General features: G+C 47.4%; 1 protein-coding gene across 5 annotated transcripts in view; it reads right to left on the bottom strand.

Moving 5' to 3' along the window:
- Positions 1 to 27,303, bottom strand: part of ptpn12 (protein tyrosine phosphatase non-receptor type 12) — a 95,151-nt gene extending 67,848 nt beyond the window's left edge. For 4 of the 5 annotated variants that reach the window (XR_005473800.1, XR_005473801.1, XM_038978280.1 and 1 more), the window contains exon 1: positions 26,877 to 27,303. Coding sequence is in view for 2 of the 5 variants with exons in the window: in XM_038978280.1 (XP_038834208.1) it covers positions 26,877 to 26,975 (99 nt within the window). In the remaining 3 variants the exon portion in view is untranslated. Of the gene's footprint in view, positions 1 to 26,787 lie in introns of all 5 variants that reach the window. The other variant, XM_038978282.1, reaches the window with a different exon arrangement.
- Between the last annotated feature and the right edge of the window lie 238 nt (positions 27,304 to 27,541).

The raw sequence follows: 27,541 nt of genomic DNA, 5'->3' as shown, positions 1-27,541 counted from the left end.
ACACTTCTCTCTGTTGTGTTCCAGGGGGGTCTCAGTAAGGACTAACACCTCTCTGTTGTGTTCCAGGGGAGTCTCAGTAAGGACTAACACTTCTCTCTGTTGTGTTCCAGGGGAGTCTCAGTAAGGACTAACACTTCTCTCTGTTGTGTTCCAGGGGGGTCTCAGTAAGGACTAACACCTCTCTGTTGTGTTCCAGGGGAGTCTCAGTAAGGACTAACACTTCTCTCTGTTGTGTTCCAGGGGAGTCTCAGTAAGGACTAACACCTCTCTGTTGTGTTCCAGGGGAGTCTCAGTAAGGACTAACACTTCTCTCTGTTGTGTTCCAGGGGAGTCTCAGTAAGGACTAACACTTCTCTCTGTTGTGTTCCAGGGGGGTCTCAGTAAGGACTAACACCTCTCTCTGTTGTGTTCCAGGGGAGTCTCAGTAACTACTAACACCTCTCTCTGTTGTGTTCCAGGGGGGTCTCAGTAAGGACTAACACTTCTCTCTGTTGTGTTCCAGGGGAGTCTCAGTAAGGACTAACACTTCTCTCTGTTGTGTTCCAGGGGAGTCTCAGTAAGGACTAACACCTCTCTCTGTTGTGTTCCAGGGGAGTCTCAGTAACTACTAACACCTCTCTCTGTTGTGTTCCAGGGGCGTCTCAGTAAGGACTAACACCTCTCTGTTGTGTTCCAGGGGAGTCTCAGTAAGGACTAACACCTCTCTCTGTTGTGTTCCAGGGGAGTCTCAGTAAGGACTAACACCTCTCTCTGTTGTGTTCCAGGGGAGTCTCAGTAAGGACTAACACCTCTCTCTGTTGTGTTCCAGGGGAGTCTCAGTAAGGACTAACACCTCTCTGTTGTGTTCCAGGGGAGTCTCAGTAAGGACTAACACCTCTGTTGTGTTCCAGGGGGGTCTCAGTAAGGACTAACACCTCTCTGTTGTGTTCCAGGGGAGTCTCAGTAAGGACTAACACCTCTGTTGTGTTCCAGGGGAGTCTCAGTAAGGACTAACACCTCTCTGTTGTGTTCCAGGGGAGTCTCAGTAAGGACTAACACCTCTCTGTTGTGTTCCAGGGGAGTCTCAGTAAGGACTAACACCTCTCTGTTGTGTTCCAGGGGAGTCTCAGTAAGGACTAACACCTCTCTCTGTTGTGTTCCAGGGGAGTCTCAGTAAGGACTAACACCTCTCTCTGTTGTGTTCCAGGGGAGTCTCAGTAAGGACTAACACCTCTCTCTGTTGTGTTCCAGGGGAGTCTCAGTAAGGACTAACACCTCTCTCTGTTGTGTTCCAGGGGAGTCTCAGTACGGACTAACACCTCTCTCTGTTGTGTTCCAGGGGAGTCTCAGTAAGGACTAACACCTCTGTTGTGTTCCAGGGGAGTCTCAGTAAGGACTAACACCTCTGTTGTGTTCCAGGGGAGTCTCAGTAAGGACTAACACCTCTCTCTGTTGTGTTCCAGGGGAGTCTCAGTAAGGACTAACACCTCTTGTGTTCCAGGGGAGTCTCAGTAACTACTAACACCTCTGTTGTGTTCCAGGGGAGTCTCAGTAAGGACTAACACCTCTCTCTGTTGTGTTCCAGGGGAGTCTCAGTAAGGACTAACACCTCTCTCTGTTGTGTTCCAGGGGAGTCTCAGTAAGGACTAACACCTCTCTGTTGTGTTCCAGGGGAGTCTCAGTAAGGACTAACACCTCTCTGTTGTGTTCCAGGGGAGTCTCAGTAAGGACTAACACCTCTCTGTTGTGTTCCAGGGGCGTCTCAGTAAGGACTAACACCTCTGTTGTGTTCCAGAGGAGTCTCAGTAACTACTAACACCTCTCTCTGTTGTGTTCCAGGGGAGTCTCAGTAAGGACTAACACCTCTGTTGTGTTCCAGAGGAGTCTCAGTAACTACTAACACCTCTCTGTTGTGTTCCAGGGGAGTCTCAGTAAGGACTAACACCTCTGTTATGTTCCAGGGGAGTCTCAGTAACTACTAACACCTCTGTTGTGTTCCAGGGGAGTCTCAGTAACTACTAACACCTCTGTTGTGTTCCAGGGGAGTCTCAGTAACTACTAACACCTCTGTTGTGTTCCAGGGGAGTCTCAGTAACTACTAACACCTCTGTTGTGTTCCAGGGGAGTCTCAGTAAGGACTAACACCTCTCTCTGTTGTGTTCCAGGGGAGTCTCAGTAAGGACTAACACCTCTCTCTGTTGTGTTCCAGGGGAGTCTCAGTAAGGACTAACACCTCTCTGTTGTGTTCCAGGGGAGTCTCAGTAACTACTAACACCTCTGTTGTGTTCCAGAGGAGTCTCAGTAACTACTAACACCTCTGTTGTGTTCCAGGGGAGTCTCAGTAAGGAGTAACACCTCTGTTGTGTTCCAGGGGAGTCTCAGTAAGGACTAACACCTCTCTGTTGTGTTCCAGGGGGGTCTCAGTAAGGACTAACACCTCTCTCTGTTGTGTTCCAGGGGAGTCTCAGTAAGGACTAACACCTCTCTGTTGTGTTCCAGGGGAGTCTCAGTAAGGACTAACACCTCTCTGTTGTGTTCCAGAGGAGTCTCAGTACGGACTAACACCTCTCTCTGTTGTGTTCCAGGGGAGTCTCAGTAAGGACTAACACCTCTCTGTTGTGTTCCAGGGGAGTCTCAGTAAGGACTAACACCTCTCTCTGTTGTGTTCCAGGGGAGTCTCAGTAAGGACTAACACCTCTCTGTTGTGTTCCAGGGGAGTCTCAGTAAGGACTAACACCTCTCTCTGTTGTGTTCCAGGGGAGTCTCAGTAAGGACTAACACCTCTCTCTGTTGTGTTCCAGGGGAGTCTCAATAAGGACTAACACCTCTCTGTTGTGTTCCAGGGGAGTCTCAGTAAGGACTAACACCTCTTTGTTGTGTTCCAGGGGAGTCTCAGTAAGGACTAACACCTCTGTTGTGTTCCAGGGGAGTCTCAGTAAGGACTAACACCTCTCTGTTGTGTTCCAGGGGAGTCTCAGTAAGGACTAACACCTCTGTTGTGTTCCAGGGGAGTCTCAGTAACTACTAACACCTCTCTGTTGTGTTCCAGGGGAGTCTCAGTAACTACTAACACCTCTGTTGTGTTCCAGGGGAGTCTCAGTAACTACTATCAACTATGTTGTGTTCCAGGGGAGTCTCAGTAAGGACTAACACCTCTGTTGTGTTCCAGGGGAGTCTCAGTAAGGACTAACACCTCCGTTGTGTTCCAGGGGAGTCTCAGTAACTACTAACACCTCCGTTGTGTTCCAGGGGAGTCTCAGTAACTACTAACACCTCTGTTGTGTTCCAGGGTAGTCTCAGTAACTACTAACACCTCTGTTGTGTTCCAGGGGAGTCTCAGTAAGGACTAACACCTCTGTTGTGTTCCAGGGGAGTCTCAGTAACTACTAACACCTCTGTTGTGTTCCAGGGGAGTCTCAGTAAGGACTAACACCTCCGTTGTGTTCCAGGGGAGTCTCAGTAACTACTAACACCTCCGTTGTGTTCCAGGGGAGTCTCAGTAAGGACTAACACCTCTGTTGTGTTCCAGGGGGGTCTCAGTAAGGACTAACACCTCTCTGTTGTGTTCCAGGGGAGTCTCAGTAACTACTAACACCTCTCTCTGTTGTGTTCCAGGGGAGTCTCAGTAAGGACTAACACCTCTCTCTGTTGTGTTCCAGGGGCGTCTCAGTAAGGACTAACACCTCTCTCTGTTGTGTTCCAGGGGAGTCTCAGTAAGGACTAACACCTCTCTGTTGTGTTCCAGGGGAGTCTCAGTAACTACTAACAACTCTCTCTGTTGTGTTCCAGGGGAGTCTCAGTAAGGACTAACACCTCTCTGTTGTGTTCCAGGGGAGTCTCAGTAAGGACTAACACCTCTCTGTTGTGTTCCAGGGGAGTCTCAGTAAGGACTAACACCCTGCTCTGGGGCTACAGCAGTAGGAAGTAGTATGATGGAGGAGAGGACACCCACACAGACAGTCAGACAGATGGACTCAGTCAGGCAGCTTAATCCGAACAAACGCCTCTCAATCTGTCCTCCCATATAAACAGACAGTCACAACCCTGGCTGTACCCATATGATAACATGTCCCGGTCCTGTATCTGACTACATGTCCCGGTCCTGTATCTGACTACATGTCCCGGTCCTGTATCTGACTACATGTCCCGGTCCTGTATCTGACTACATGTCCCGGTCCTGTATCTGACTACATGTCCCGGTCCTGTATCTGACTACATGATCACATGTCCCGGTCCTGTATCTGACTACATGATCACATGTCCCGGTCCTGTATCTGACTACATGATCACATGTCCCGGTCCTGTATCTGACTACATGATCACATGTCCCGGTCCTGTATCTGACTACATGATCACATGTCCCGGTCCTGTATCTGACTACATGATCACATGTCCCGGTCCTGTATCTGACTACATGATCACATGTCCCGGTCCTGTATCTGACTACATGATCACATGTCCCGGTCCTGTATCTGACTACATGATCACATGTCCCGGTCCTGTATCTGACTACATGATCACATGTCCCGGTCCTGTATCTGACTACATGATCACATGTCCCGGTCCTGTATCTGACTACATGATCACATGTCCCGGTCCTGTATCTGACTACATGATCACATGTCCCGGTCCTGTATCTGACTACATGATCACATGTCCCGGTCCTGTATCTGACTACATGATCACATGTCCCGGTCCTGTATCTGACTACATGATCACATGTCCCGGTCCTGTATCTGACTACATGATCACATGTCCCGGTCCTGTATCTGACTACATGATCACATGTCCCGGTCCTGTATCTGACTACATGATCACATGTCCCGGTCCTGTATCTGACTACATGATCACATGTCCCGGTCCTGTATCTGACTACATGATCACATGTCCCGGTCCTGTATCTGACTACATGATCACATGTCCCGGTCCTGTATCTGACTACATGATCACATGTCCCGGTCCTGTATCTGACTACATGATCACATGTCCCGGTCCTGTATCTGACTACATGATCACATGTCCCGGTCCTGTATCTGACTACATGATCACATGTCCCGGTCCTGTATCTGACTACATGATCACATGTCCCGGTCCTGTATCTGACTACATGATCACATGTCCCGGTCCTGTATCTGACTACATGATCACATGTCCCGGTCCTGTATCTGACTACATGATCACATGTCCCGGTCCTGTATCTGACTACATGATCACATGTCCCGGTCCTGTATCTGACTACATGATCACATGTCCCGGTCCTGTATCTGACTACATGATCACATGTCCCGGTCCTGTATCTGACTACATGATCACATGTCCCGGTCCTGTATCTGACTACATGATCACATGTCCCGGTCCTGTATCTGACTACATGATCACATGTCCCGGTCCTGTATCTGACTACATGATCACATGTCCCGGTCCTGTATCTGACTACATGATCACATGTCCCGGTCCTGTATCTGACTACATGATCACATGTCCCGGTCCTGTATCTGACTACATGATCACATGTCCCGGTCCTGTATCTGACTACATGATCACATGTCCCGGTCCTGTATCTGACTACATGATCACATGTCCCGGTCCTGTATCTGACTACATGATCACATGTCCCGGTCCTGTATCTGACTACATGATCACATGTCCCGGTCCTGTATCTGACTACATGATCACATGTCCCGGTCCTGTATCTGACTACATGATCACATGTCCCGGTCCTGTATCTGACTACATGATCACATGTCCCGGTCCTGTATCTGACTACATGATCACATGTCCCGGTCCTGTATCTGACTACATGATCACATGTCCCGGTCCTGTATCTGACTACATGATCACATGTCCCGGTCCTGTATCTGACTACATGATCACATGTCCCGGTCCTGTATCTGACTACATGATCACATGTCCCGGTCCTGTATCTGACTACATGATCACATGTCCCGGTCCTGTATCTGACTACATGATCACATGTCCCGGTCCTGTATCTGACTACATGATCACATGTCCCGGTCCTGTATCTGACTACATGATCACATGTCCCGGTCCTGTATCTGACTACATGATCACATGTCCCGGTCCTGTATCTGACTACATGATCACATGTCCCGGTCCTGTATCTGACTACATGATCACATGTCCCGGTCCTGTATCTGACTACATGATCACATGTCCCGGTCCTGTATCTGACTACATGATCACATGTCCCGGTCCTGTATCTGACTACATGATCACATGTCCCGGTCCTGTATCTGACTACATGATCACATGTCCCGGTCCTGTATCTGACTACATGATCACATGTCCCGGTCCTGTATCTGACTACATGATCACATGTCCCGGTCCTGTATCTGACTACATGATCACATGTCCCGGTCCTGTATCTGACTACATGATCACATGTCCCGGTCCTGTATCTGACTACATGATCACATGTCCCGGTCCTGTATCTGACTACATGATCACATGTCCCGGTCCTGTATCTGACTACATGATCACATGTCCCGGTCCTGTATCTGACTACATGATCACATGTCCCGGTCCTGTATCTGACTACATGATCACATGTCCCGGTCCTGTATCTGACTACATGATCACATGTCCCGGTCCTGTATCTGACTACATGATCACATGTCCCGGTCCTGTATCTGACTACATGATCACATGTCCCGGTCCTGTATCTGACTACATGATCACATGTCCCGGTCCTGTATCTGACTACATGATCACATGTCCCGGTCCTGTATCTGACTACATGATCACATGTCCCGGTCCTGTATCTGACTACATGATCACATGTCCCGGTCCTGTATCTGACTACATGATCACATGTCCCGGTCCTGTATCTGACTACATGATCACATGTCCCGGTCCTGTATCTGACTACATGATCACATGTCCCGGTCCTGTATCTGACTACATGATCACATGTCCCGGTCCTGTATCTGACTACATGATCACATGTCCCGGTCCTGTATCTGACTACATGATCACATGTCCCGGTCCTGTATCTGACTACATGATCACATGTCCCGGTCCTGTATCTGACTACATGATCACATGTCCCGGTCCTGTATCTGACTACATGATCACATGTCCCGGTCCTGTATCTGACTACATGATCACATGTCCCGGTCCTGTATCTGACTACATGATCACATGTCCCGGTCCTGTATCTGACTACATGATCACATGTCCCGGTCCTGTATCTGACTACATGATCACATGTCCCGGTCCTGTATCTGACTACATGATTACACGTCCCGGTCCTGTATCTGACTACATGATTACACGTCCCGGTCCTGTATCTGACTACATGATTACACGTCCCGGTCCTGTATCTGACTACATGATTACACGTCCCGGTCCTGTATCTGACTACATGATTACATGTCCCGGTCCTGTATCTGACTACATGATTACATGTCCCGGTCCTGTATCTGACTACATGATTACATGTCCCGGTCCTGTATCTGACTACATGATAACATGTCCCGGTCCTGTATCTGACTACATGATAACATGTCCCGGTCCTGTATCTGACTACATGATAACATGTCCCGGTCCTGTATCTGACTACATGATAACATGTCCCGGTCCTGTATCTGACTACATGATAACATGTCCCGGTCCTGTATCTGACTACATGATAACATGTCCCGGTCCTGTATCTGACTACATGTCCCGGTCCTGTATCTGACTACATGATAACATGTCCCGGTCCTGTATCTGACTACATGATTACATGTCCCGGTCCTGTATCTGACTACATGATTACATGTCCCGGTCCTGTATCTGACTACATGATTACATGTCCCGGTCCTGTATCTGACTACATGATTACATGTCCCGGTCCTGTATCTGAATACATGATTACATGTCCCGGTCCTGTATCTGACTACATGATTACATGTCCCGGTCCTGTATCTGACTACATGATAACATGTCCCGGTCCTGTATCTGACTACATGATAACATGTCCCGGTCCTGTATCTGACTACATGATAACATGTCCCGGTCCTGTATCTGACTACATGATTACATGTAGTTATCCCCCCAAAAGTGTGGGGTCACTCAGAAATTCCCTTGTTTTTGAAAGAAAGGCCATTTTTGTCCATTAAAATAATATCAAATTGATTAGAAATACAGTGCAGACATTGTTAATGTTGTAAATGACTATTGTAGCTGGAAACTGCAGATTGTTTATGGAATGTCCACAAACTGTAGGCGTACAGAAGCCCATTATCAGCAACCATCACTCCTGTGTTCCAATGGCACGTTGTGTTAGCTAATCCAAGTTTATCATTTTAAAAGGCTAATTGATCATTAGAAAACCCGTTTGCAATTATGTTAGCACAGGTGAAAACTGTTGTGTCTGATTAAAGAAGCAATAAAACTGGACTTCTTTAGACTAGTTGAGTATCTGGAGCATCAGCATTTGTGGGTTCGATTACAGGCTCTAAATGGCCAGAAACAAAGAACTTTCTTCTGAAACTCGTCAGTCTATTCTTGTTCTGAGAAATGAAGGCTATTTCATGCGAGAAATTGCCAAGAAACTGAAGATCTCGTACAGCGCTGTGTACTACTCCCTTTACTGTACTTGTCTTCTTGCTCAGTTGTGCACCGGGGCCTCCCACTCCTCTTTCTATTCTGGTTAGAGCCAGTCTGCGCTGTTCTGTGAAGGGAGTAGTACACAGCATTGTAAAAGATATTCAGTTTTTTGGAAAAATTATCAACCTGGATTAGCTAACACAACGTGCCATTGGAACACAGGAATGATGGTTGCTGATAATGGGCCTCTGTACACCCATGTAGATATTCCATAAACATACAAAATAAATCTGCCGTTTCCAGCTACAATAGTCATTTACAACATTAACAATGTCTACACAGTACTTCTGATCAATTATATGTTATTTTAATGGTCCAAAAATGTGCTTTTCTTTCAAAACAAGGACATTTCTAAGGGACCCCAAACTTTTGAAGGGTAGTGTATATCTGACTACATGATAACACGTCCTAGTCCTGTATCCGGCTACACGTCCTAGTCCTGTATCCGGCTACACGTCCTAGTCCTGTATCCGGCTACACGTCCTAGTCCTGTATCCGGCTACACGTCCTAGTCCTGTATCCGGCTACACGTCCTAGTCCTGTATCTGACTACATGATAACATGTCCCGGTCCTGTATCTGACTACATGATAACAATCTGACTACACGTCCTAGCCCTATATCTGACTACATGATAACATGTCCTAGCCCTATATCTGACTACATGACTACACGTCCTAGTCCTATATCTGACTACATGATAACATGTCCTAGCCCTATATCTGACTACATGACTACACGTCCTAGTCCTGTATCTGACTACATGATAACACGTCCTAGTCCTATATCTGACTACATGATAACATGTCCTAGTCCTATATCTGACTACATGATAACACGTCCTAGTCCTGTATCTGACTACATGATAACACGTCCTAGTCCTATATCAGACTACATGATAACAATCTGACTACACGTCCTAGTCCTATATCCGGCTACACGTCCTAGTCCTGTATCCGGCTACACGTCCTAGTCCTGTATCCGGCTACACGTCCTAGTCCTGTATCCGGCTACATGATAACACGTCCTAGTCCTATATCCGACTACATGATAACATGTCCTAGCCCTATATCTGACTACATGACTACACGTCCTAGTCCTATATCTGACTACATGATAACACGTCCTAGTCCTATATCTGACTACATGATAACATGTCCTAGCCCTATATCTGACTACATGATAACACGTCCTAGTCCTATATCTGACTACATGATAACACGTCCTAGTCCTGTATCCGGCTACACGTCCTAGTCCTGTATCCGGCTACACGTCCTAGTCCTGTATCTGACTACATGATAACACGTCCTAGTCCTATATCTGACTACATGATAACACGTCCTAGTCCTGTATCCGGCTACACGTCCTAGTCCTGTATCCGGCTACACGTCCTAGTCCTGTATCCGGCTACACGTCCTAGTCCTGTATCCGGCTACACGTCCTAGTCCTGTATCCGGCTACACGTCCTAGTCCTGTATCCGGCTACACATCCTAGTCCTGTATCCGACTACACATCCTAGTCCTGTATCCGGCTACACATCCTAGTCCTGTATCCGGCTACACATCCTAGTCCTGTATCCGGCTACACATCCTAGTCCTGTATCCGGCTACACATCCTAGTCCTGTATCCGGCTACACGTCCTAGTCCTGTATCCGGCTACACATCCTAGTCCTATATCTGACTACATGATAACACATCCTAGTCCTATATCTGACTACATGATAACACATCCTAGTCCTGTATCTGACTACATGATAACACGTCCTAGTCCTGTATCTGACTACATGATAACATGTCCCGGTCCTATATCTGACTACATGATAACAATCTGACTACATGATAACACGTCCTAGTCCTGTATCTGACTACATGATAACAATCTGACTACATGATAACACGTACTAGTCCTGTATCTGACTACATGATAACAATCTGACTACATGATTACATGTCCCGGTCCTGTATCTGACTACATGATAACATGTCCCGGTCCTGTATCTGACTACATGATAACATGTCCCGGTCCTGTATCTGACTACATGATAACATGTCCCGGTCCTGTATCTGACTACATGATAACACGTCCTAGTCCTGTATCTGACTACATGATAACATGTCCCGGTCCTATATCTGACTACATGATAACAATTGACTACACGTCCTAGTCCTATATCTGACTACACGATAACACGTCCTAGTCCTGTATCCGGCTACACGTCCTAGTCCTGTATCCGGCTACACGTCCTAGTCCTGTATCCGGCTACACGTCCTAGTCCTGTATCCGGCTACACATCCTAGTCCTGTATCCGGCTACACATCCTAGTCCTGTATCCGGCTACACATCCTAGTCCTGTATCCGGCTACACATCCTAGTCCTGTATCCGGCTACACATCCTAGTCCTGTATCCGGCTACACATCCTAGTCCTGTATCCGGCTACACATCCTAGTCCTGTATCCGGCTACACGTCCTAGTCCTGTATCCGGCTACACATCCTAGTCCTATATCTGACTACATGATAACACATCCTAGTCCTGTATCTGACTACATGATAACACATCCTAGTCCTGTATCTGACTACATGATAACACGTCCTAGTCCTGTATCTGACTACATGATAACATGTCCCGGTCCTATATCTGACTACATGATAACAATCTGACTACATGATAACACGTCCTAGTCCTGTATCTGACTACATGATAACAATCTGACTACATGATAACACGTCCTAGTCCTGTATCTGACTACATGATAACAATCTGACTACATGATAACACGTCCTAGTCCTGTATCTGACTACATGATAACAATCTGACTACATGATTACATGTCCCGGTCCTGTATCTGACTACATGATAACATGTCCCGGTCCTGTATCTGACTACATGATAACATGTCCCGGTCCTGTATCTGACTACATGATAACACGTCCTAGTCCTGTATCTGACTACATGATAACATGTCCCGGTCCTATATCTGACTACATGATAACAATCTGACTACACGTCCTAGTCCTATATCTGACTACATGATAACATGTCCTAGTCCTATATCTGACTACATGATAACACGTCCTAGTCCTATATCTGACTACATGATAACAATCTGACTACACGTCCTAGTCCTATATCAGACTACATGATAACACGTCCTAGTCCTATATCTGACTACATGATAACATGTCCCGGTCCTATATCTGACTACATGATAACAATCTGACTACACGTCCTAGTCCTATATCTGACTACATGATAACATGTCCTAGTCCTATATCTGACTACATGATAACACGTCCTAGTCCTATATCTGACTACATGATAACAATCTGACTACACGTCCTAGTCCTATATCTGACTACATGATAACACGTCCTAGTCCTATATCAGACTACATGATAACACGTCCTAGTCCTATATCTGACTACATGATAACATGTCCTAGCATTATCTTCTAAGTTCAATACATTGTTGAATTCCGTTTTAATGTCTGGATTCCGTGATACCGGCCAGGTTTTCCGTAACTCAGATGTTCAAGGGTCCTACATCGGTCTCTATACTAACGTATATGGGGGTGTGTGTTTAACGGCTTGCACATCTGCCTCTATTGTCAACTTGTTCTCCCTCTCCACTTATTATAACTGTAATCAACTTAAGCATCAGTATTAGAGGGGTTGGACTTCCAGGCAGAGTCACTGTACTATATTTAGCAGCAGCAGAGCCACATTTGGGCTAATTGAGCCCTGTTGGTGAAGTCACCGCTATACAAGAAGCAGAGGGGGAAGTGATGCGGACCTCTCCCCTACCTCCCTCCCCGTCTCCCCCCTGCAGTCCCTCCCAGGGCTCTCTCTCTCTGGGGTGAGTCAGGGTCCAGAGGGGAGGCTTGTCTGATGGGGTTATGGTTGACCGAAACACCACTAGGTTTTGATCTACATCCAGAGAGAAACGGAGAGTGTTCAGACCTATATGGAGTGTTGTACCTTCCACCATCATTTATCATCGTTATGTCAATACAATCCAGTTGCCTATTAGGATAGGACCCATGTCTGCATGGAGAATGGAGAATGTTGCCCCTTGCATTCACATTCCGTGTCAACCAATCTCAGGCAGCGTCACATCCACTTCCTAGACTACTTGGCCAAGTCTCCGGCTGACTATTGTTGTTGAGATTATTGTTGTCACAGACAGTTATTGATAGTCAGAGGACTTGGCTAGAGCATGTAGATCCCAGGATAAGGCTTCCCCAGACATTGCCCAGTTTGAGCCAGACCATTCTAGCGCAGGCTACTATTCAGCAGTGTCAGATGAGGCCAGCAGGACGCTACGCTAACTTTCATCAGCTGTACCATCTAACAGAAACATAACAGCAGCATTAGGACAAACATAATGATGATGATTATTAACATTACCCCAGGCAGAACATCTAACAGAGACATTACTGTACCTTAGTCGGCAGATTAGCATCAGCAGGCTAGCCTAGTGCTAGCTACTGGGAGAGAACATATAGTCAGCAGATTAGCATCAGCAGGCTAGCCTAGTGCTAGCTACTGGGAGAGAACACATAGGCTACACACTAATGGAGCCTGAAGCGTGAGGTCTGAGTGGGTGTCTGTGTGTCTGTGTCTGTGTCTGTGTCTGTGTGTGTGTGTGTGAGAGAGAGAGTCATTCTACAATGCGGGAGACTCCACATCTGTCATTAGGCCTGGGTGAGGTGTTGCTGTGCCCAGCAGGCCACAGTGTCAGGCCTGGGTTAGGTGTTGCTGTACCCAGCAGGCCACAGTGTCAGGCCTGGGTGAGGTGTTGCTGTGCCCGGCAGGCCACAGTGTCGGGCCTGGGTGAGGTGTTGCTGTACCCGGCAGGCCACAGTGTCGGGCCTGGGTGAGGTGTTGCTGTACCCGGCAGGCCACAGTGTCGGGCCTGGGTGAGGTGTTGCTGTACCCGGCAGGCCACAGTGTCGGGCCTGGGTGAGGTGTTGCTGTACCCGGCAGGCCACAGTGTCAGGCCTGGGTGAGGTGTTGCTGTACCCAGCAGGCCACAGTGTCAGGCCTGGGTGAGGTGTTGCTGTACCCAGCAGGCCACAGTGTCAGGCCTGGGTGAGGTGTTGCTGTACCCGGCAGGCCACAGTGTCGGGCCTGGGTGAGGTGTTGCTGTACCCGGCAGGCAACAGTGTAGGGCCTGGGTGAGCTGTTGCTGTGCCTGGCAGGCCACAGTGTCGGGCCTGGGTGAGGTGTTGCTGTACCCGGCAGGCCACAGTGTCAGGCCTGGGTGAGGTGTTGCTGTACCCAGCAGGCCACAGTGTCAGGCCTGGGTGAGGTGTTGCTGTGCCTGTCAGGCCACAGTGTCGGGCCTGGGTGAGGTGTTGCTGTACCCGGCAGGCCACAGTGTCGGGCCTGGGTGAGGTGTTGCTGTGCCCGGCAGGCCACAGTGTCGGGCCTGGGTGAGGTGTTGCTGTACCCAGCAGGCCACAGTGTCAGGCCTGGGTGAGGTGTTGCTGTGCCTGTCAGGCCACAGTGTCAGGCCTGGGTGAGGTGTTGCTGTACCCAGCAGGCCACAGTGTCGGGCCTGGGTGAGGTGTTGCTGTACCCAGCAGGCCACAGTGTCAGGCCTGGGTGAGCTGTTGCTGTACCCGGCAGGTCACAGTGTCAGGCCTGGGTGAGGTGTTGCTGTGCCCGGCAGGCCACAGTGTCAGGCCTGGGTGAGGTGTTGCTGTACCCGGCAGGCCACAGTGTCGGGCCTGGGTGAGGTGTTGCTGTACCCGGCAGGCCACAGTGTCAGGCCTGGGTGAGGTGTTGCTGTACCCGGCAGGCCACAGTGTAAGGCCTGGGTGAGGTGTTGCTGTACCCGGCAGGCAACAGTGTCAGGCCTGGGTGAGGTGTTGCTGTACCCGGCAGGCCACAGTGTCAGGCCTGGGTGAGGTGTTGCTGTACCCAGCAGGCCACAGTGTCAGGCCTGGGTGAGGTGTTGCTGTACCCAGCAGGCCACAGTGTCAGGCCTGGGTGAGGTGTTGCTGTACCCAGCAGGCCACAGTGAGAACATGCCGAGTGTGAAGTGATGACTGGAGACTCGTAGAACTCACACTGTACTACTGGAGTAGAACCAACCCAGAGCTTGGAACATTTCTCTCCACACATCTGCTTCAATGGAAAATCACTGAGCTACAGCAGAACGTGTTTGAGTGACTGTGTAAGTGAGTTGGCCTAGTGTGTGTGCACATGCACAAGCCCACACCACAGCAGTAAAAAAAGACTGTTCATCACTAGCTAAAGTCTTGTTTCCCTAATCGCCCTAAAAACCTGGGAGGCGGAAACAGGGTAGAGAGAGAAGACCAATTACTGACGTCCCCATAGGGCCCCATCAACACGCACGGGGCAGAGGAGGAAGTGCAGTGCTCTGCTTAATTATCCATCATCCTCCTCTCCAGCACAGCTCCCAGCAGCCCCGGGACCAGGAAGAAAACAGAACAAAAAGAGAAACTTTGTTCTGACTTGACATTATAGCCAAGACGACCTCCCTTAGATAACTATTGTAGTAGTCTCAGTAGTTACTGTCCTGAGTCAGGGTCTCTCCTTACATCAGCAAATCAGTAGGGGACCACGCCTCAGCCTGCTGGACAAGTGTGTGTGTGTGTGTGTGTGTGTGTTGCCTGTGGGTTACTGAGATTTTCCACTGAGGTCTACAGTCACAAAGGCAGTTCTGTAGAACTACTGTACACCACTTGGCAGAGTAGCAGGGGGGGGCACAGGAAGGATGTGTGTGTGAGAGTGTGTGTGTGAACATCAATCTGTGTGTTAGTGAAGGGTCGTTCACAGCGCTCAGTGCCAGCCAGGCCACAGGAAACACCTGTGGATGTACTGTAGTAGAGGGCGTTTTCTGGTGTGACGTGATGTTCTGCCCTCCGACATCACTGGCTACAAGCACCACTTCCTGTCTGGTCAGCTCCACAGCCCAGTGGCTAGATTTTCAGCACATCGTCATATGCCCTCTCACGACATACTATAGCGCCAAGATTTTCGTTAGCCAGTAATAGCCGGCTTTCGGACAATTTTTTGTGTTTGTTTTGAAAAGCTAATAAATTAAATTTGCACCGGCCAATTGTTGATGGAAACACCAGTTGATCACACCAGTCATACTTATCGGACTACGGGTTAATTTGCATCATTTAGTGAAATTAAATTGGCCTGTGCATATCTTTGTTATGTATCGTGCACAGCATACAGATAGAGCCTTGGAACAGAAAGTGTGTCAGAAGGTGTTTTTATAAACCCAATCATTGCGTAACAATTTTTTAAATAGTTTTTGGGCCACGATTAAGAAGATCTACTCATTATTTCTCAACTGGTAATTGAAGAGCACTTCCCATTCGCCATTCAAATGAGCTGAAGAGCACTTCCCATTCGCCATTCAGATGAACTGAAGAGCACTTTCCATTCGCCATTCAGATGAACAGGCAACGGGGGCCAGGCTTCATCACCACGTCACACCTCAACTGGTAATTGAAGAGCACTTCCCATTCGCCATTCAGATGAACTGAAGAGCACTTCCCATTCGCCATTCAGATGAACTGAAGAGCACTTCCCATTCGCCATTCAGATGAACTGAAGAGCACTTCCCATTCGCCATTCAGATGAACAGGCAACGGGGGCCAGGCTTCATCACCACGTCACACACCACTTTGTAATGAGCTGGAGGCAGAATTCATTTTAAAACATATAGCTACTTAAATAGTTTGAAACCTAAACATTTTACTACATATGAGGCATGTTTTACCTTGCTTCAAAGTAGCCTGGACAAAATCCAACCGTATCCGTGAAGACAATTATTTTATTCAGACTTCCATACAGTGCACTCAGAAAGTATTCAGAACCCTTCACATTTGTTAATTTTCATACTTTTTAAGCACATTGTTGGGAAAGGGCTCATAAGTAAGTATTTCACGGTAAAGTCTACACTTGTTGTATTCGGCGCATGTGACAAATACAATTTGATTTGACTGTTCAATCACACTGTTCAATCACAATGTTCAATCACACTGAAAAAGTATAACGTCCCTGAAGAGCTGCGGAGTGCTTCTCTCTCTCTGTGTGTGTGTGTGTGTGTGTGTGTGTGTGTGTGTGTGTGTGTGTGTGTGTGTGTGTGTGTGTGTGTGTCAGTAGAAGGGCCGTCGCAGCAGGAGGTGTGAGATGCATGCATGACCTCTATGCTCCAGGAATGTACTGCAAATGGCAACATAAAACGAAGGAATGTTGTTGGTGTGTTTGTAAGAAAAAGACACGCAGGGCTAAGTGTTCCATTATTGAGCCAGCAGACAAGAGTAGAGAGCACACCTACAGGCCTGGTTACAGACAGACATAACACACACACACACACACACACACAGACACACACATATATATATATATATATACATACATACATCACAAGTTTGAACACACCTACTCATTCAAGGGTTTTTCTTAATTTGTACTATTTTCTACATTGTAGAATAACAGTGAAGACATCAAAACTATGAAATTACATATGGAATAATGAAGTAACAAAAAAAAGTGTTAAACAAATCAAAGTATATTTGAGATTCTTCAAAGTAACCACCCTTTGCCTTGATAACAGCTTTGCACACTCTTGGCATTCTCTCAACCAGCTTCATAAGGTAGTCACCTGGAATACATATCAATTAACAGGTATGCCTTGTTAAAAGTTAATGTGTGGAATTTCTTTCCTTCTTAATGCGTTTGAGCCAATCAGTTGTGTTGTGACAAGGTAGGGGTGGTATACAGAAGATAGCCCTATTTGGTAAAAGACCATGTCCCTATTACGGCAAGAACAGCTAAAATAAGCAAAGAGAAACAACAGTCCATAATTACTTTAAGACATGAAGGTCAGTCAATCCAGATTATTTTCTTGGTTACTACATGATTCCATGTGTGTTATTTCATAGTTTTGATGTCATCACTAGTATTCTACAACGTAGAAAATAGTAAAAAATAAAGAACCCTGGAATGAGTAGGTGTGTCCAAACTTTTGACTGGTACTGGGACAGAGACAGAGACAGAGACAGAGACAGAGACAGAGACAGAGACAGAGACAGAGACAGAGACAGAGACAGACAGAGACCGAGAGAGGAAAGAGGAGGCACACGGGCTAGGCTATTATTGACAGGGCTTAGGGGGTTAGAGGCTAGAATGGTCACTTCTCACATGACAGTGGACTGGAGGAGCAACAGTATGAGGCAAGGGAACCTTCAGCAGACAGACTTTATAGCTTCCTCTCTTAGGTGGGACCAGCGAGTGTGGAGGACGCGGCGGAACAGAACGGAGGAATGAGCAGCACAGGAAAACAGGATGAATGTGTGTGACCATTTTCTCAGGGGGGGGGGGGGGGGGGGGGTTTCAGACCAAACACAGGAAGTAGGAGTCACACAGACCAGAGCGGTGCAGGGGCTTGATCCTCTCTCTCCTTCCCTCTCTCCCTCTAGCCCGGCTTGACTGCAGTGCCAACCTAAAAACACTCAGACACAGTCAGGTCTATACAGTAGAATATAGCTAAATATACCATCTAAATATCCAGTCAGTCAGGTCTATACAGTAGAATATAGCTAAATATACCATCTAAATATCCAGTCAGTCAGGTCTATACAGTAGAATATAGCTAAATATACCATCTAAATATCCAGTCAGTCAGGTCTATACAGTAGAATATAGCTAAATATACCATCTAAATATCCAGTCAGTCAGTATAGGAGGGAAACAGAGGGAGGAGGAGAGGCAGCAGCAGTGTGCAGTCCTAGACTCTCCTGGACCCTGAAGACAGACAGTCTGACGTTCAGACAGACAACGCCCCAGGCAATAAACACACACTCTAACACACAGCATCAGTATGTGTGCTATTGTGTTTTAGAAGAAGTGAATGAAATCATGAGAGGATCCACTGGCCCAGACATCAAAGCAGTGCTGAACAGAAGAGGAGGAAGGGGGTGCTGGAGGTCACAGACCATCTCTAATGGCCTGGTCTATCCCCTCTATCTAGCTCCTTCCCTCCATCTCCCTCAATCCGATGTGACTGTGGATTGTCAAATAGAATACCAGTACTGTACTCTGTCCTAAGACTAGGTCAACAAACATCCAAATAGACCTCAGCCTAGTCACCCATTAACCTATTAATACACTTTAGTGAATCAGTTCACACTCTTCCATCTCACACAGACACTTTCTCTATGATCATGAGGAAACACACGGACCAAGCAAGGGCCAAGTGGTTAGACAGACAGAGGGGCATTACAGCATCATTTCCTGGGGATTAGAATCCGTGGAGCTCAGACAGGCTCTGGGACTGTTCTAACTTTATGGGTCAGCTTTGATCCCACTAAAGCTTCCAACGACACGCTGTGACACACACACACACACACACACACACACACGTCTAATCACTTGCACAGCAGAAACACCGTAAAACTTCCATTCAAACGCAGTCTCAAATAGCCACCTGTCCCTTTCAGTAGCCGGGTATCTGCACACATTTCAGCAAATAAACACACACCTGTTTGTTTCCAGAGGGGGTATCCTACGAAGCAAGCTACATCTACTCTGGGTTTTCTAAAGCTAGCCAGCTTCAGTTAGCTTCACATTCCAGCTCAGGCTTCATCAGTACCACGACGATGGGTATTGCTCATCCACCTGCTTCTAACTCTAGCAGGCATGTAACTGTGCAGGCATGTAACTGTGCAGGCATGTAACTGTGCAGGCATGTAACTGTGCATGTCGCACATAGCTAATCCAACGCAGAAACTTTTCATTGAAACAATGCTGGACCATCAATCCATGGGCGAGTCAGTCACATTTTCATTTGTGCCAAAATCCAAATGAAAGAAAAGTTAACTTGCAAATTCAGCAGGCTATGGTGTGAAATAGGCTTTTAGAAGTTCCATAATTATTTGATTACTTATTGTTAATGCCGCCTTTGGTTTGCTTATCAATGCACAGGCAACTTTTCCCCCACTCCTTATTGATATACAGGATACACTGAGTGTACAAAACATTAAGAACACTTTCCATGACAGGCTGACCAGGTGAATCCAGGTGAAAGATATGATCCCTTATTGATGTCACCAGTTAAATCCACTTCAATCAGTGTAGATGAAGGGGAGGAGACAGGTTAAAGAAGGATTAAGCCATGAGAAAATTGAGACATCGATTGTGTATGTGTGTCACTCAGAAGCTGAATGGGAAAGACAAAATAATTAAGTGCCTTTGAACGGTGTACCGGTTAGTGCCAAGAACGGCTGGGTTTTTCACGCTCAAGTTTCCTGTGTGTATCAAGAATGGTCCACCACCCAAAGGACATCCAGCCAACTTGACACAACTGTAGGAAGCATTAGAGTCAACATGGGCCAGAACTCTTTCGACACCTTGTAGAGTCCATGACCCAATGAATTGAGGCTGTTCTGAGGGCAAAGGGGGTGCAACTAAATATTAGAGAAGTGTTCTTGATGTTTGGTATCCTCCGTGTACACAGTCATTGTGTTTGACATGGTCTGCTCAACTACCAACCGGATCTCACGGTCTCCCTTCAGTAGTCGCCCGGGTGGGGGATAAACATCTACGAGAAGGGAAAGTATACTGAACTAAAAATATATAACCGCAACATGCAACAATTTCAAAGCTTTTACTGAGTTATAGTTCATATAAGGAAATCAGTCAATTGAAATAAATTCATTAGGCCCTAATATATGGATTTCACATGAATGGGCAGGGGTGCAGCCATAGGTGGGCAAGGCCCAGCCTATCAGAATGAGTTTATCCCCACAAAAGGGCTTTATTACAGACAGAAATGCTCATTAGCACCTCAAGCACACCCCCTCAGAAGATTCCGCAGGTAAAGAAGCTGGATGTGGATGTCCTGGGCTGGTGTGGTTACACGTGGTCTGCGGTTGTGAGGCCGGTTGGCCATACTGCCAAATTCTCTAAAACGAAGCTGGAGGCAGTTTATGGTAGAGAAATGTAGAGATAGAGAAATGAACATCCAATTATCTGGCAACAGCTCTGGTGGACATTCCTGCAGTCAACATGCTAACTCAATTTGTGGTATTGTGTTGTGTGACAAAACTGCACATTTTAGAGTGGCCTTTTATTGTCCCTAGCACAAGGTGCACCTGTGTAATGATCATGCTGTTTAATCAGCTTCTTGATATGCCACACCAGTCAGGTGGATGGATTATCTTGGCAAAAGGAGACATGCTCACCAACAGGGATGTAAACAAATTTGTGCAAAACAAATTAGATGAATAAGCTTTTGGTGCGTATGGAACATTTCTGGGATTTTTTAAATATCATCCTGTTTAAATCGCTCAGCATTTTTAGCACTTAGGCTGTGGTTCATGTAGTCACTACCATAATCTCACAGTCAGTAGTGAGTATCACAGAGGAAGAATCCTCACACCTACTCTCTGGAGTGCACAGCAACCCCAGACACACCTTCTCTGAAGGTCATATTCATGGATTTGTATGCAAGGCACAGCAGGGCTGAGCAGGCGTCAGATTATCATGGCAGTGGTGATGCATTACCTCCAGCAGGACAGTCTCCTGTCATCACTCATGTGTTTACACTGCACACCTACGTTTAAACTGCACACCTACGATTACACTATGCACAGAGAGATTACACTATGCACAGAGAGATTACACTATGCACAGAGAGATTACACTATACACAGAGAGATTACACTATACACAGAGAGATTACACTATGCACAGAGAGATTACACTATGCACAGAGAGATTACACTATGCACAGAGAGATTACACTATGCACAGAGAGATTACACTATGCACAGAGAGATTACACTATGCACAGAGAGATTACACTATGCACAGAGAGATTACACTATGCACAGAGAGATTACACTATGCACAGAGAGATTACACTATGCACAGAGAGATTACTAATCTAAACTAGGGCCTAGACTATATATATCAAATAAAACAGGGAAGAACAACACTGTAGTGCTCTGATCACTGTTTAACCTTAGAGGTGTGCAATGGTGATCAAACAAACACACTAGCTGACTAACTAGGTACCACGGCGCAGTGGCCGGTGCGGCGCAGTGGCCGGACGCAGTGGCCGGACGCTGTGGCCGGACGCTGTGGCCGGACGCTGTGGCCGGACGCTGTGGCCGGACGCTGTGGCCGGACGCTGTGGCCGGACGCTGTGGCCGGACGCTGTGGCCGGACGCAGTGGCCGGTGCTGTGGCCGGACGCAGTGGCCGGTGCTGTGGCCGGACGCAGTGGCCGGTGCTGTGGCCGGACGCAGTGGCCGGTGCTGGCGCGCTGCAGTGGTGGTTGGTTGCTTGCAGTCTGCCTCTCTCTCCCTCCATGCTCCTGTGTTACTCACTCAGGGGACACCGCAAGGCCCCTCCTTCGCCTGTTCTCCCTAGCGCTGTATCAGCTCTGGTTAATAGAAAAAGTAGCTTACAAACGGACTGCTGCTTCCCCCACCTCGGATCCAACCATGTCTATACGGAACTGGATGTCCTCAGGTCCGTTCGGAACAGGTCTCTATATTGAAAAATGTATTTATGCATGTTTGTCTGGTTGGGAAAGGCCCAGGTCCATTTCGGAACTGGTCCAACTTTTTAGACTTCTACTTGAGAGGCCCAACATAACAATCCTTGTCACACCAGACAGACAACGCCAGGGACATAGTGAATTATGTCACACCAGACAGACAACGCCAGGGACATAGTGAATGATGTCCCAACAGACAGACAACGCCAGGGACATAGTGAATGATGTCACACCAGACAGACAACGCCAGGGACATAGTGAATGATGTCCCAACAGACAGACAACGCCAGGGACATAGTGAATGACTTCACAACAGACAGACAACCGTGACCCCAAAAGCGCAATACCTGGTGAACCGTTACACCCCTAGTGTGTACATGTGTGTGCTGGGATAGCAGCTCTCCTCTCCTGTCATCTCCACCTCATCAAGCTGATTACCCAGGAGCACATCAAGGACAGCTAACTGTAGCACATCGCTATGCTAACTAGCCAGCTTCCTATAACCATGGTGACTGGGGGCTTACTTAGCATGCAGACATGGAGAAGGACATGGCGGGGAAATGCGGGGCTCTCGATACAGGGGAAATGCGGGGCTCTCGATACAGGGGAAATGCGGGGCTCTCGATACAGGGGAAATGCGGGGCTCTCGATACAGGGGGAAATACGGGGCTCTCGATACAGGGGGAAATACGGGGCTCTCGATACAGGGGAAATGCGGGGCTCTCGATACAGGGGAAATGCGGGGCTCTCGATACAGGGGAAATGCGGGGCTCTCGATACAGGGGAAATGCGGGGCTCTCGATACAGGGGAAATACGGGGCTCTCGATACAGGGGAAATACGGGGCTCTCGATACAGGGGAAATACGGGGCTCTCGATACAGGGGAAATACGGGGCTCTCGATACAGGGGAAATACGGGGCTCTCGATACAGGGGAAATACGGGGCTCTCGATACAGGGGAAATACGGGGCTCTCGATACAGGGGAAATACGGGGCTCTCGATACAGGGGAAATACGGGGCTCTCGATACAGGGGAAATACGGGGCTCTCGATACAGGGGAAATACGGGGCTCTCGATACAGGGGAAATACGGGGCTCTCGATACAGGGGAAATACGGGGCTCTCGATACAGGGGAAATATGGGGCTCTCGATACAGGAGATATATGGGGCTCTATACCGGTGTGTAACAGGGGAGCTTCCTCCCTGCTCAGCATGTGTGATGATAGGAGCTTGACAAATATGTGGGGTAGGGTGCAAGAGCTCCTGAATCATGCTAAGTGCTGGAGTCACCGGAATGCAATCTCTCACACACAGTAGCTAGCTAGCCAGCCTACTTCTCACACATGCCAGCCTCTGTAGTTGCTCAACTGCAGCCTGTTTTTCAGGAGTTCCTCAAAAATAAAGCTCAATCCATCTGCCGGCATGTTAGTGTACACAAACACACAAAGAAAAACAAATCTACTCAGATTAACAAGAGCAGCATTAGCCTGCTCCCTGCAACTAATCCACTGAAAATGGGCCTTCCTTCCCAAGCCTAAAATGCCTTCCGCTCAGCATGACATTTCCCTTTAAAACTGACTAGATACATGTCTCACAGGGCTATGAACATACAGTGATTCATATCACACTTAAACCTTCCAGAGACAGAGCTTTATTAGTTGGTATAGCCTCAAGTCTAGTTGGTATAGCCTCAAGTCTAGTTGGTATAGCCTCAAGTCTAGTTGGTATAGCCTCTTGTCTAGCTCTACACTGGTTTAATGGTAGTGAGGGTGGTACCACTGTAGACAGACAGTAGGAGATTTAACCCCCTCTATCCAGATTTGGTGTGGCACGCCTCACTATTGAATTCCCTGCTGTAGATGTCAGGGAACTCTTGTCTCCTGATCACTACAGTAGATGTGGGTAAGTAGGCAGGCAGGTTTATGTTCTTGAGTGTCTCTCTGGCAGAGACTCAGTCATGTGGTCTCAGTGTCAAGACCACATCAACGGGCCTTGGTCTCTCGGTCACACGGGCCTCTCGGTCACACGGGCCTCTCGGTCACACGGGCCTCTCGGTCACACGGGCCTCTCGGTCACACGGGCCTCTCGGTCACACGGGCCTCTCGGTCACACGGGCCTCTCGGTCACACGGGCCTCTCGGTCACACGGGCCTCTCGGTCACACGGGCCTCTCGGTCACACGGGCCTCTCGGTCACACGGGTCGGGTCTGGGTGTGAATAATATATTGGGAGGCCTGTGATCCTGATCTCAGCCGTCTGTCCATCATAATGCCAAAGCCAGCATCTCCCTTCCATATCCACATCCACTCTCTGTTGGCACTGGTATGAAGGTTGTCAGATCAGATAACACAATGACACACAGCCTCACATTGTGACGAACAACAGCTCCAGCACTGGATGTCATCTTTACACGAATGGCAACCCAGGCCCTCTCCTGTCTTCCTGCCCCCTGGCTATGACAGACAGAGCTCACTCAGGTTCATTTTGATTGGCCAGAAGATATAGCCCAGGCTGAGCTACATTCACATACCCCAGGCTAGCACTACATCATAAAGGGGGCTCAGTTAGCCCCTATGTAGCCTCCCTAGCCTACATTCTTCTTAGTGCTTGCTAGGATCAATCAATGCTGACCGACATTGAACATGACAGTCTCACAAAGAAACATGGTTACTGTTGTGGCCATTTCCAGACACCCATGCTTTCCAGTGTGTGCTGGTGTCATAAAATCACCTCTGCTTTCTGAGAGGCGAGTGGCAGTTAAATACAGTAGTAGGTATGTCATAGGGCCCTGCCGCCGCCCCTCCAACTTACCCTAGGGTGTACCCGAAATGGCATCCTATTCCCTGCATACTAGTCCCCTACTTCTCACCATAACCCTATGGGCCCTGGTCAAAAGTTGTGCACTACCAACCCGCTATCAAGCGCCTCAGGCTTATAAAAAAATATAAACCACTGTTGGTATTCATTTGCATGTGGTGGATTACTGTGGTATTCTGCTACGCAGACACATTAACGTGTCAATACTGAACAGGCCTCTGTCACACAGGCTATTGGATTTTTAGTTGTTGCCAATACAATCAGTCATTGGGTGATAAGTTAGTTACATCTAGTCAGTCAGAACAGGGCCAAGGATAGGGGAGGATTTATAAGTGACTGAGTTGGACAAAAGCCCCAAAATGTTCCAGGTAAAAAATATAACATGTTGAGGGTGGTGGTCATATGTCGGCCAGCCTAACCTAAAAATCATTAACCTTTCAAGTGGTGCTAACATCTTGTCAGACTGCATTACTATTTTAATGGGAGGATTGGAATTTAAAAAGTTATAAACAACCTTGAGCATGTGTAGTAACAATATGTAGTTACAACTCAGTGACAAAGGTGGAGCATGTCGTGCTATAAACCAGGGTTTCCCAAACACGGTCCTGGGTGCACGTTTTGGTTTTGGTCATCAAGTTTGATTATTTGAATCAGCTGTGTAGTGCTAGGGCAAAACCCAAAACACTTACCCAGAGGGACCAAGAGCAGAGTTTGGGAAACCCTGCTATAAACCACTTCCTTTCACAATCCTAATTTCGCACTGTCCCTGATCCTTGCGCAACATCCGTCAACTCCCTATTTCAGACCCCACCGACATAGCTGTCTGACTGGCTGGGACAGGCCAGACAGATCATCACCACATACCAACCCGTTTTCTGTTCAACACTAAATCCTCGCAGAAAATTAATACGAATACAGATTGATTATGTCAGCTATGTAATATCAGGAATATGATGTGGAGAATACAATACCAATATATTGAGATAAACACGAAATCGGAAGTCATGGACAAAGAAGTAGCTAGGGAGTGGGACTTGGGAAAAGTTAGCCAGCTAGCCACCCAGTTAGTAATGTCTGGTATGCACGCATTCCAGTTTATTTCCGATAAATAAGGTAGTCTATTTATAAACGGTTTTGTATTTCCATTGAATACAGCAATCTACCAAGCAAATAATTTCCTGCTAACGTTATTAATACGATGAAAAGCACGATTGCCAACTCGGCTCATGCTAGCTAGCCAGCCTACTGTCAATGGAGGGAAGTTGACAAAGCTTTCTGGTCTTGAGTTAATCGACGTCTGCCAATGAAACTGTCAATATTCAAAACATGCAGCGAGCAAGCATGTTCATTAAGATTTTAGGCCATGGTGGTACGAAAGTTTGACAGGCACGCTTGACAAGCTAGGTAACCAGCTAACGTTAGCTCTTGCTAACGTAAAGTCAAGAGCGCATCGATTACTACACTCGCGTGGCTGGTTTGGGACGCCTGGCACCCACGCCTATATTATTGAACTGGATACCGTTAAAGTACTGTACTGAAAAACTCTTAGCTTTCCGATTAGAAGGGAGGCAATATGCACATTTCTAAATGTGACAATTTTAGGCCGCATTAAATTACAAGCCTGGAGATTTGTATGAGGGAATTGCACGAGAAATGTGTCCCTCCGCCCTCAGGATTGCATAGCAAGCCGCCTTGCAGGGAACGTTCACACGGGAAAAGCCAAAAGGAAGCATCACGAGGAACAAAAAACAAACGCAGACAGAGACACTATCGACTGAAAACTCATGAATCCATTGTGTTGAAGCTAAACAGTCGACACATCACCTTTTTGTCGGTTAGCGCTGAGAAACAGGTTAGAGCTGCTCGTGTGTGTTCGAGAGAGGGAGAAGGGAAGGATGTCTGGCCGGTCTCACCATAAAGTCACTGCCGAAGTTATCCTCTCCTTTCTGGTCCCCTTCTCGCATAACACAGACCTCTTGGATGAACTTTCTCAGGATATTCGCCTGGTCCATCCTCTCCGCCCGCTGTCCGGCGGCTTTTCCGGCTTTCCCACCGTATGTAAAATAAATCCGAAGTGGGGAAAACGGAAAAAAAAATAGCTTGTGCTATGAATCCTCGCAGATAATCATTTCAACATCCCCTACCGCCCCATGTTATTTTTCATATTCTCTTCGGGTTAGACAATAATAATCCAAACAAAAATCGTGATTCCGTTGTTGTTTCTAAATATATATCACAAGCTATGACTATAAACTAGCTATCGTTACTTGAATATAAAAATCCAAACACCGGTTCACCCCTCCCTGACTCGCCGTTGCCACATTCACAAGTCAGATACAAGAATACACTGACTGCGGTCGCCCTAAAGCCACTTGGAAACATTAACGCCCATTTCAATAAATGGCTTACTATAATTGGTCCGTAGCTTCAAGAAATTAGTACGTGATTGGTCAATATGTTACGTCAATCTAAAATGGGAATAAATTAAGTGGGCGACGCTCCCGTCAATCACTATGTCTCCTGTTCTTCTCTCTCATTGGTTAAATTCTATTTAGCGCTTCCTTCTTAGGTTTTTCTG

The sequence above is a fragment of the Salvelinus namaycush genome, chromosome 38 (genome assembly GCF_016432855.1).
Source record: "Salvelinus namaycush isolate Seneca chromosome 38, SaNama_1.0, whole genome shotgun sequence".
Lineage (NCBI taxonomy): Eukaryota > Metazoa > Chordata > Actinopteri > Salmoniformes > Salmonidae > Salvelinus > Salvelinus namaycush.
Note: the sequence above shows the minus strand (reverse complement) of the source record. Positions and strands in the feature narration are given on the sequence as shown.